The sequence below is a fragment of the Alnus glutinosa genome, chromosome 9 (assembly GCF_958979055.1).
Source record: "Alnus glutinosa chromosome 9, dhAlnGlut1.1, whole genome shotgun sequence".
In the NCBI taxonomy this organism is placed as follows: Eukaryota; Viridiplantae; Streptophyta; class Magnoliopsida; order Fagales; family Betulaceae; genus Alnus; species Alnus glutinosa.
Window position 1 is genome coordinate 5,416,597 of NC_084894.1, and position 12,218 is coordinate 5,428,814.

The 12,218-nt window shown below is 35.2% G+C and overlaps 1 protein-coding gene across 1 annotated transcript; it reads left to right on the top strand.

Annotated features, from left to right (window-relative positions):
- The first annotated feature begins 5,550 nt into the window (after nucleotides 1–5,550).
- Nucleotides 5,551–7,988, top strand: LOC133876688 (aluminum-activated malate transporter 2-like). Its single transcript, XM_062314947.1, has 6 exons — nucleotides 5,551–5,842; nucleotides 5,982–6,122; nucleotides 6,749–7,030; nucleotides 7,132–7,247; nucleotides 7,372–7,515; nucleotides 7,641–7,988. The coding sequence occupies exons 1-6, from the start codon at nucleotides 5,551–5,553 to the stop codon at nucleotides 7,986–7,988; spliced, it is 1,323 nt and encodes a 440-aa protein (XP_062170931.1).
- Nucleotides 7,989–12,218: the final 4,230 nt, after the last annotated feature.

Consider the following 12,218-nt stretch of genomic DNA (forward strand, 5'->3'; position numbering starts at 1 on the left):
TTTAGGGTGGTGTTAAATGTTACTTTATGTGTTGAACCTGAACTTATTTGAGTCCGGTTGTGTGATATTGTAGCCAAGCATGTCCACTCTAATTTTGTGTTAAGCATAATTACCACACCATAAATCAAACCTGTCCAAACCCATTTACCAAAACCTGCATATCAAAACCATGCTTTCACCAAAACCATGCATACCAAAACCATGCATTTACCACACCATAAACCAAAATCTGTCCAAACATACCAAAGCCATGCATTTACCAAATCTGTCCAAACATACCAAAACCATGCATTTACTACACCATAAACCAAACCTGTCCAATTTTCATCAGCCAAACCAAAAGTGTCCAATTTTTTAAAGACACCGAAATCTGTCAAAAAAAAAAAAAATCAGCATGCAATTCCAACTACTTACATAAACTACATGTCCAACCCTTTCCTATATACAAAATGCCATTATATTCCAAAAAACAAAAACATGTCCAATATCAGAAACTTCAATGCTTCCATTCTGGTCTTTTCCTTTTCGGCTTTGACTCCATGATCTGTAATCCTTTTTCAATGGTATGGGCGATCCTTTTTCTCGGCTCCTCCGGGTTTGTCGGATTGCTACGGGTCCTCCACGATCGGGCTGGGTCTCTCAAGTCTCGGGTCTCTCTTCCTTTCTCGGTATCTCCCTCTCTCCCACAGTCTCTCATCTCTTTGTTTTGGGTCATAGAGAAGAGTAAAACGATGGGCCAGGAAGGCGAAGAAAGGGAGAAGAAGCGAAGAGAAGAAAAAAAGTAGGAAGAAAGAACTGGAATTTCTCTCATCAGAATCTCTCATTTTTTTCTCTACGTTATACAGTCAGTAAGAAGAAGAAAAGAGTAACAAATATTAAAAAAGAAAGGAGAATAGAGGATGAAGTGCGAGGTATCAAAGAGATGAAGCCTCACTTAAGAGAAAATGCCCCCCGCACAAAGTTGTGCATACATTACAAAAAAAAAAGCAAATTCTGGACTGTTTAAAACCGTCCAGAAATGCGAAAAAACCGTCTGGAATTGATATAACGCCACTAAATAAATTTCTGGACAGTTTGAACAAAACTGTCTGGAATTCCAGACGGTTTTGTCCAAACCGTCCCTAACTAATTATGGACGGTTTGGGACCAAACCGTCCAGAAAATTATGGACGGTTTGGTCCTAAACCGTCCAGATTTACCTTTTTTTTTTTTTTTTTTTTTTTTTTTTTTTTTTCCGGTTCCCTTTTAATTTTTATTAATATAATTGATTATATAATGAAAATTCTCTGGACGGTTCGGTTCCACTGCTTGGGGGTTTCAGCAGGATAGGGCCCAAGAGGGACCGTCGCCATTGTTGGGGTAGAGCCAGGAGGGACCGTCGCCGTCGGTGACGAACATGCAGAGGTCGAAAGGCCTTGGAGGGGCGTGGGGATGCGGCGGACAGCCGGGAAGAGTGGGCCAAGGAAGTGCGGCATGGACCCTGGGGTACATTCGGCGCATTGAGGCTCTTCACGATCTGCTGCGCTGTGGCCAGGACTCGATCCTCTCCGCCTGTATTGACGCTCGTCGTGGTCGTGGTGGCCATTTCCAGTTTCAGATTCTTGGGGTTTCAGTCTCAGAGACAGAGAAAAATGGTTCGGTATCAGGAAATTAGGGATTAGAAATTTGGGGATAGGAATAGCGATAGCGAGGCCATTTTCTCTTTTCTTTGTTGGGTTTGCGTGAGTGCGTGTGTTTGGGTTTCGGAGGAGCTGAGGTTGACGCTGAAATGAAGAGAAGTGGTGGCCATGGGGGGGAGGGTTTCTGGCCGGTTGTGATGTTTCAGGCCAGATCGATTTTTCTATATACATATGTTTTTTTTTGGCTGTAAAGGAAATGGGCGGTTGTGATTTTGGCTGGGAAAAAATTTGGATGGATGTGGTTAAATTTGGGGACATCACACGGATTGATGATATGGCATGAAAAAAAAATTTCCAGACAGTTTTAAATGAAACCGTCTGGAAATGAAATTTTATGGACGGTTTGGTAAAAACCGTCCATAAAATTCTCTAAGAATAACATTTATAGACGGTTTCATCCAAAACTGTCTAGAAATGTTAAATTCCATACGGTTTAGTTAAAACCGTCTGCAATTTTATGGACGGTTTAATAAAACCGTCCATAATAAATTTTTTACAGACGGTTTTGAAAAAACTGTTTGCAAATTTTTTTTTTCTAGACGGTTTTAAAAACCGTCTAGAAAAAAACCGTCCATAAATGCCTTTTTTTTTTTTTTTTTTTTTTTTTTTTTTTTGTAGTGATAACTGGGTTTTTTTTTTTGGAGAAGGGGGATTCAAATTAGTGACCTCCGCTTCATGAGGCGTGCTCCCCACCCGATTGAGCTACCGGATTCTTTTGTCTTATTATTAAGTTTTAAATTCTATTTTAAGACATTATGTTTTTTATGTCTTAAAATCAGAGGCATGCTTTATATTTTAAAACCCCTAAAATCTGCATGTTAGTGGTTTTAACACGATAATCATCTAGACGAATATCCTTAAAACTGATTAAATTTCTTCTACATTTAGAAGAATACAAAGCATCGTCAATATAAAATTTTGTTTCTTTTGGCAACATGCAGGATATTCACTCTTCCAGAGCCTTCAATTATATTTGATAAACCTAATATTGTATTGACATTAGCTTTGTTTAATATTAAATTTTGAAAATATTTATTATCTTGAATCATTTCATCAGTATGACTCATGCCTCCATATATAAACAAAATATATATTAAATCTATTTACGCTAAAAGAAAAGAATAAAATACAAATAAAGTTGACAATGTAAACATGATGTGATTAAGACATAATGAAAACATATTAATTGTTGTTGACATATAAATAACCAGTCAAAAGATCAGTTTTTCTATTAGAGTCTTCAAAGAAATTAGAAACATCATGAAGATAGTCTACCCAATCCGTTTAGAGTATCAAGAAACACCATAGAATTTACAGGATTGTTGTGATGGGCAAAATTCATTTCAATTCATTTTTCTTTCTCTTTTATGAAGGCTTGACAGGTATGCAACCAATATCCTTTTATACCACACCTGTAACATTTATCTTCATAGGTTTTTGTAGGTTTATTTTGTAAACCTTTGTTTTCATTTTGTTTCGTCTAATTATGGTTCTACTTTTAGTGGTAAGGAGCATTTTTTTTTTTTTTTGGTAAGAATTATGAATATGTTTCCCTTGACCTCTATAATTTTTTTTTTTTTTTTTACTACGTCCATGTCCACGACCACGGTTTCCTTTATTGCCATGAAATGAGGTTCCATTTGCTTCAGGAAATGGTATAAAACCCATTGGACGAGATTAGTGACTTTTCATTAATAACTCATTGTTTTGCTCAGCCACTATAAGACAAAATATTAATTCAAAATATCTTGTGAAATTACATTCTCGATATTGCTGCTGCAGGAGCACATTCGAGGCATGAAATATGATATATATCATCATAAGTGACTTTTTCATTACATAGTTTTAATTGTGAGTTGATTTTAAAGAGTGCAACTTGATCGGGTGCATCCAACCATAATGAGTTTTTGGGAGGATAACTGTCTTCTAGTACTCGTATCTCATCCTTAAACTATTCCATAAGGTCAAGGGATCTTTTACTGTAAAATACTCAATTTTTTTTTTTTTTTTTTTAATTCATCATGCATATGATGGCGAAGAAAAATTATTACTTTAGCGTAATCCTGCTAGGATGCTTGATTTTCTTTCTTAATAGTATTTCCAAGATTCATAATATTAATATTCATAGAAGTATAATGATTACATTTTATTTCTTATGAATCTCACATGGATCATAAGATTCAGATGTTATAATATGATTCTTAAAACAATAAAAATTTCTAAGCATATGCTAGAATGTTAATTAACAAAATAGATAATAAGATTACTAAATCTAAAAGAGACTTATAATGAATTAATAATATCCCACAGATAGCTTTTGATGTTGAAGATTAAAAGAACATAACAACTGGTTAGAGCTTCGTGCTGATAACGTGTTGTAAAATCAAAGAAAATAACAAGTCAAGATAAAGAGATTGCAATATGTGAAACTAGTTATTTAAAAACTTTGTATGATTTTTCTCTTTTACAGTATGTTTTACGTACATACTACTCAACACTCCTTTTTATAGAAATAAAATCATAATAGGAGGTTAAGGAATATGAAAGGGTAATACATGATTATGTTAAAAAAAAAATAGTATTTTCGATTATGTAATTTTTTTTTTATTATTCTCATTTACTGATATATACAGCCCAAAGAGTTCCGGAGGTGACGTATTATTATTGATATTATAGCTATAATGGTATTAATAACAAGTTAAGAACCCACAGAAATACAAAAATGACGATAAAAATAGGTCATTAATATTAATAACTTTAAAAATAGGTCATCAATATTAATGGGGAGGGGGGCGTTGACATTCACGTGTTTACAGCATTTCTTCTAAGTTGTAGGGCGTGGAGTTTAGTCAATTTTATATTATACCGAAATCCGAATAGATGGAACGCATGCATGGATGTCATGAATTTGGCTATTTCATGCATGGCTGTTGACCTTTGGCCCTTTCATGGCTGTTGACCTTTGGCCATGGTTTCCCATGCACCCAAATTAAACTCTCGTTTGAGATAGCTCGATCTGACGTTGACAACCAAGACGCCTCACTGATATTCCAGTCACAGTTCACAGATTTACTTAGGTCTAATTAATGCCTTATGCCTGAAATCCATTTAAATTATCTAATAGGCTCCAAAATACAAACAAATTAAAGTTGAAAATCTTTCATGTCATTGGATTTGTTGGACCTAATAAAAAATTAGAAGGTTAGGATTGAAGAGTTTAACCCATTTAATTAAATGGGTCGGGTTATGGTTAACCTATATAATCTTATACTCATACCTCGACATGACTTAAACTCGACACTCAAGAACAAATTGCCACTCCTAGCCGGCACCAAAACCACCTTCCACTCTTTCGTTAGAATATTAACTAAAATGATTAAACTTATTATTTTCTATTGGTTTATATTTTGGAATAAGTCGTCACTAATTATCATAGTATCATAGAAAATATCTTAAATTCAAACATTGTTTTCGTAATTCACCTCTTATTTTTAATTTTTTTTTTTTTTCTTTAGATGATTTATTAACATTTATATAAAACCACCAACCAATTACACAATCTAGCAAACCGCTAGAAAAGCAACTTAACTACAGATCGGGAACAAAAAAAATCTCTTTTTTCTTGGCCATGCATCTCTTACACATTGTTCATAACAATTGCGAGTCTGTACGTGACATGGATGCAGACGCAGTGTAGACGTACCAAACAATTTTCCCACCGGCGAACAAATTAGAGAGGACTGGTTTGTCACAATATATATATATATATATAGCTGCCAAGCCGTCGTCTCCTTGCACTCTTGTCGGCCGACCTCTTACCGCATCATTCTCTCTCAACTACTGCAATATTGTTTCCTTTCAACGCATAGCAATGGATATTGAATCTCTAAGTCATGAAAATGGTGGACCTTTCACTCGTGGATGGGGATGGCTCAAGGCCATGCCTGAGAAGTTATGGGCTAAGGCAGTCGATGTTGCAAAGAAGATGAAGAAACTTGGAGAAGATGATCCAAGAAGAATTATCCATTCGCTAAAAGTAGGACTGGCTATCAACTTGGTTTCCTTAGTCATCTACATCAAACCACTCTCTCATGATTTTCGTTTTGAAAACAATGCAATATGGGCTGTTATGACAGTCACTCTTGTCCTCGAGTTTTCTGTTGGTAAGCTTGCAATTTGTTTACAAGAATTCTGATTGATGAATTTATTTACTATGAGAAAAACTAATTTACAATAGAAAACTTATGACATATATGGGGCTAACAATTATGATTTTGGCATTTCCTTTGCCATCTTTTAAAGGAGCAACACTGGGAAAAGGCTTGAACAGGATGCTGGCAACCTTATCAGGTGGTGCTCTAGGTGTTGGAGTCCATTGCCTAGCAACTCTGTTGGGTACGATAGGACAGCCCATAGTAATTGGGGTCTTTGCCCTTATGATAGGTACGTATGTAATAAGACATTGGCATTATTTAATGAGAAATGCTAGAGCATTTACTGTGATTTTTATTGGATCATTTTATGCTGACTTGGCATCATTTTTTAATTAAAAAAAAGAAAAAAGAAAAAATTATAATTTAGCCCTCAAAGCTGCCAACTGTTTTGCAAATAGTTAGCCTCACGAACTTCCAACGCTTGAACTCTAGCCCCCAAACTACCAAAACGTTACAAAAAGGCAAATTTTGTCGAATTTTGCCTATCTAATCGATTTTCTCTCCATTCCTCTTTTCTTCTATACCAAGTAAGCACGTAATGATCTAAGAAGGACCACAGTAGATGCTCTAGCATTCATCTTATTTAATAGGTAGAATTTCACTTATAAAGCTTGATCTTTCAAATGTCTATTGAATCAGGTATGGGTCACATGATGTATTTTCCGTCAAGTTAATAGAGAATACTAATAAAATGAACAAATTGAAAGTGTTTGATAATTTGAAGGGGTATATTATCACTGTTTAAAGTTTAATGGGGGTATGATTGCAAATAGTGTGAGTGTAGTTTCACCTTAATGCATGTTTAGTTCAAAATTTGTCAAACTCAATTGATTGTTGGAGGTGTACGTGATGCAGCTGCAGCAGTAACATTTGTGAGATTCGTTCCCGCAATGAAGGCAAGATACGATTATGGGCTGTTGATATTCATATTGACCTTCTGCATGATATCTATATCGAGTTACGGAAAGCAGGAACTCCATGTAATGATTAAGATGGCCATTCAGAGGCTTGTGACAATCATCCTTGGTAGCTTTGTTGCTATAGTTATATGCATCTGTATATGCCCTGTTTGGATTGGTGAGAATCTTCACAATCTGGCAGCTACTAACATGGAAAAGCTTGGGAATTTCTTAGAAGGTATATATATATATATATATACTTCCAAAATAATATCGATCCGTATATATATACTTTACAACCCATATATATAACTCCTTTCTATTTTATATATTTTACAGGATTTGGGGGTGAATACTTCAACATACCAGAAGAAGGGCTGTCGAATATGGATGATAAATCATTTCTTCAAGGATATAAAAGCGTTCTCACTTCAAAAGACACTGAAGAAACTATGGTGGGTATAAATTAAGTTGTCATCGTCATCCTCGTTATATCTCTCCAGTAACAAACATGCAAAAGAAAGATTTAAACTAGCTTCTTTTGTTTGCTGATATGGATTGATTTTAATGTCTCATCAGGCTAATCTAGCGAGATGGGAGCTGTGGAACAGTCGTTTTGGGTTCCGTCATCCTTGGAAACAGTACCTTAAAATTGGAGCCCTTAGTCGGGAATGTGCCTACAAAGTTGACGTTCTTAACAGCTACCTTAACTCTAAGATCCAAGTAAAATCAGCAATGCCCATTTCTAAATAGATCATCTCTTTCATAGACATGTCATGAAGCATGCATATATATGACACTTTTCTCCACAGATCAAGTGGATTAAAATTTTATTTTCTTCCTTTCAGACACCCAGCGAGTTCCAAAGCAAAATCCAAGAGCCATGCGCAAAAATTTGCTCAGAATCTGGCAAAGCACTGAAGGAAATAGCAGCAGAGCTCAAAAAGATGACCCGGACAACATCAGTTAATCCCCATATTGTAAACTCAAAAATGATCGTGGAGAACCTGAAATCCTTGCTCAATACGACGTGGCTTTGGGAAAATGCCAATCTCCAGGAGACCGTACCAACTGCTGCGGTTGTTTTGATTGTAATGGATATTGTACCATACATCGAGAAGATCTCGGAGGCGATTCAAGAATTAGCATTCCTTGCACGTTTCAAGAGGGTGGACGCCAGAGTGTACCCAATATAGTAATCACATTCATACATATATATATTTGGTCCATCGGAGAACAACACAGCCACTTTCCGATGGTACGTTCATCGATCCTATCGTCAATAACAAGTGGTTGCATGTGACAGGGAAATAAGAAGGCTTCATTTAAAGTCATTTGTATTACCTTAATAAGAAAGTGAATGAGCTCCTATTAAAAAAAAGAAAAGAAAAGAAAAGAAAGTGAATGAGTTCTCGATCTGTATATGTTGAAGTGTGACAACCCATTTATTTTTTATACAAAGCATTTGCATAATCATTAATCTCTTAAAAATACAAATGAATCTTGACAGTGGCACGACGATGTATCAGAAAGCTAACCTATGGTACATACCCCATAATATGTACCTGGTAAATCAAAGTAACGTCTATCTAACTATGCAGCGGAAACATAAACCTGAATAGCAAAAATCATAACATATACCTCTATCACATATAATTATAACAAGAGCCATTTAACATTTATCTGTTTAAGTTTTATCAATATAATAATTACACAACAAGAATGGCTTTACAAAGAATAAGTGACACAAGTGTCACAAGCTATATATAAACCTACAAAATAGTGGACAACCCATGGTTCAGCAATTACGACCGTCGTGATGAGCTTCAATCATAACATCCCAAGTACACTGCTACAAAATCATCAACTATGACTGGAGTACTTGTAGCCAAAAAACCTCATCTATACGGTTGTGGCGGTAGCCACATCCGTATAGTTAAAAGAATGAGTTCACCGTCTCAGTATAGAACATACCGAGACCTCAATAGTATAAAAATCACTGAGTTTTTGCAAAGAACCGACTTTTCTTTTAGCCTTACGTACATTATAACAGCTACCAATTTTTTATAAACTTTTGTCTTTTGATAACACTTATAACTGATACAGTAAACATCGACTATTAAGAAAACATTTAAAACATATTATGTAGTTGTGAATATATATAGAAGTTACAGTCATCTCACCTTGGAAACATCTGCATATAAACTCATCTACAACATATTACTTTTATAATCGATAGCTCAGGCATACATGCACGCAAGTGGACTCGAGCATACAAGTACGTCTAAGCAGGAAAACATGGCATCAGGCCTAGCTATACAGAGACATCAGCATTTCCAAGTATGGTAGCGTAAATATCTAAGTACATTGAAGCTTAGTGCCTTTGATGCGTCGGCTCAATCATACATACACACGAGCGGAACTCTAGCATGTAAGTACGCCTAGGTTGGAAAACAAATGACATTTCGCTTATCTATACCAAGACACTAGCGTTTCCAAATCTGGTAGCATAAATATCTAAGTACTTTAAAGCTCAATGCCTTTAAATCAATGCAATCCGACCGTAAACATATACATATGCGCTGTTCATATCAGCCTCATAGGCATACAGATACGCCTAGCATAAAAACTACTACATATCATGAAAGCAACTTAAACACTTCCACTAAACAAAGCTATGCATGCTTAAGTTTTCTATCTTTTTTATTTCTTTCCTCTTTTTTTAGATATATGGGGCTTGCCCCAGTTTTCTCTTTTTAAGTTCTTTCTCTTTGTTGTATAGGGCTTGCCTCGAGGTAGTGAAAGCTTGCAATCACACCCCAATGACTAATCCCTTCATACAATTCGGAACGATACAAAGAAGAATTTGGAGGCTTGCCTCAGTCTTTTATTTTTTTTCTTTTACTATTATCTTATTTTGTACACATGCTTCATACTTAATACTCAAACACTATATATTTGCTTTTCAAGAACTATGCCTTTAATACATGCTTTCTTTATAAAACAATAAACAGTTCAACATGTCATTTTCTCAAACAATTTGCATAACTTAATTTCCAAGCGAAGCAGACATCATATACATAAAATTAAATCTCAACCGCAGCAGGCAATCAAACACTTCAAATCAATTAAATCACACTTTTCATTCATGTAACAATTCTCATAAACATCATTATTATATCTTAACATAATTGAAACTACTTAAATTATCCAAAACATATATAATCAACATAATGTCGGTTCGGTAATAAAAACACATATCAATTCATTTTATTGAAATACTTAAAAGTAGTAATTTTCTTAGTGAGTAGAATACTTATCTTGGCTACGTAGGACTCATGACTCGAATATTCTCCCGTGTTCTAGTTACTTGAACTCTACATTGGAAAACAAGTTGAAGTCTCCAAAAATGACACATGCCTGGAAACATTCATGATGTTAGGCTATGCTATTGAACTATATACTTTATGACACATAAACTTCCCACTTGCTCACACGTCACATCACCCGTTTCTAAAGCTAGCTAGGTACCCTTAGTTACTATTAAGTTAATCATAGGTTATAGGTTCGTATCTTATCTTGCTTATTACCCTTAAGATACGTTTACTATTTTAGCTTATTTATTACTATTGTATCACATTATCATTGTTAATTTTTTTTTTATAGCTTGTTACTTATTTACTAAGTTAACAATATATATTTAACTCATATGCATGCATATGTGTGTACACACACACACACACACACACACACACATATACACATACACAACTCTTAAACCTAATCCGATGATATACTTAAATACTGTGTACATGGATAGGTGAATTGGTTATTAAATTACTTATTGGATTTAGAGTACATTTATGTACTTCTACATTCTCACTAATTACTAATCATCTAAGTAATTTAGATTATAGAACCTTAATCTTATTCAACATATTAATTTAACAACTCTTATTAAACTAGATTACAATTACATTTGTAATATATTCATTTACCAAAGCTTGGAGCCTATACATAGACTTTAAGCTAAACATTATTCTAAGAATTGATTCATTAATAATCCATATTTCTTATGAACTATATTTCAAAATCTAACTCGTTATTTATATTTATTTGACTAACTTGATTATCAATTCTTGTATTTCCTTTATATCCATTTACTCACTTATGACACTTTGAAAAAAGAAATGGACTTCTAAATTTAACTGTGTGTGTGAATAGTGTGCAACAAAATATTAAATGCGGAATTAAATGAAACAAATATTTTGTTGACGAAGTGGAAACTCAATTAAGAGAAAAACCACTCTGGGGCAGCCAAACTCAGGATATCCACTATTTAGAAGACAAAGTTAGATACAAGATAGTAACACTCACATATACCTGATGCAGTAGTCGTACTTTGCTTTCTAACGTGTAACCCAACACGAACGCCTCCAACCAGGTCTCCTTACCTGAAGGGGTCTTCAATGGAATCCTTTACCTTAAGGTCGACCCCTAAGATAGACTTCAGATGTAGCGCAGGAACAACACACTTGCAATAGCTTCAGAGGAAATTAGGCGGCTTCTCAAAAATACTTCTTTGAGCACTTGAGGAATTCAATACCGAATTCTTGCAGTTCTCAATGCCCAGGGGCCTCTATTTATAGGCTGAGGTGCAGAATGGGCGACTGCTATAATATGTACGGAAACTGTCCGGACGGTGAACCTGAGCCGTCCGGACGAGCAACAGTGCGACAAGATTTTTCGAGAATTTTGCTGAAAATCTTTCTTGTTTAAGAGCCGCGTCCGGACGGTGAGACACTGACGTCCGGACGGTCGCACGTCCGCTGCAAGTAATTTCCATATAAGGCTTTGCGCGTCCGGATGGCAATTATTCAACACGCAATTTCCATATCTGCTGTGCGTGAGTCCGGACCAATGCTGATTGTAAAGACCAAGAAATTAAATGGATAATTTAGCAATTAATAAAGTGTGCTTATTAAATAGATGGGTAAAATATTATTAATAGGTTGATTGCAATTAAATAATAATAGGTGGAATTAGGGTGATAAATAATTTAAGATAGTTTCATTTTATTTTGTGGGCTTGTATGTTTTAGAAATAGTAGCCCATGGGTAAAAAGGGGGATTAAAATACCATCTTGGCCCATGTAAAAATTGACAAGTTTTAGCCCCACTTTATTCTCATTTCTATTTAAGCTTGAGAGGTATCTTAGTAATCACATAACCTTGGCTCCTCTTTTCCTTAGTTCACGCATCACTCTCCCATTTTTCCCCATTTGTTGACTTTTCTCACTTAGGATAGGGCCCACACTTGTTTCCTTTCTTTTTAGTTTCACATGGCTCACTCTTCTTACACGTGATTCCAATCAATAAACAAAGACAAACAAAAAACAAGCAGCACACTTCTCTCCTTCACATTTT

What these genes read in the sequence shown, in the direction of transcription:
- LOC133876688 (XM_062314947.1), top strand. Translation starts at nt 5,551, where the DNA reads ATGGATATTGAATCTCTAAGTCATGAAAATGGTGGACCTTTCACTCGT. An exon ending in TGTCCTCGAGTTTTCTGTTG is followed by an intron (nt 5,843 to 5,981) that starts GTAAGCTTGCAA and finishes CATCTTTTAAAG; the next exon opens with GAGCAACACTGGGAAAAGGC. An exon ending in AAGACACTGAAGAAACTATG is followed by an intron (nt 7,248 to 7,371) that starts GTGGGTATAAAT and finishes ATGTCTCATCAG; the next exon opens with GCTAATCTAGCGAGATGGGA.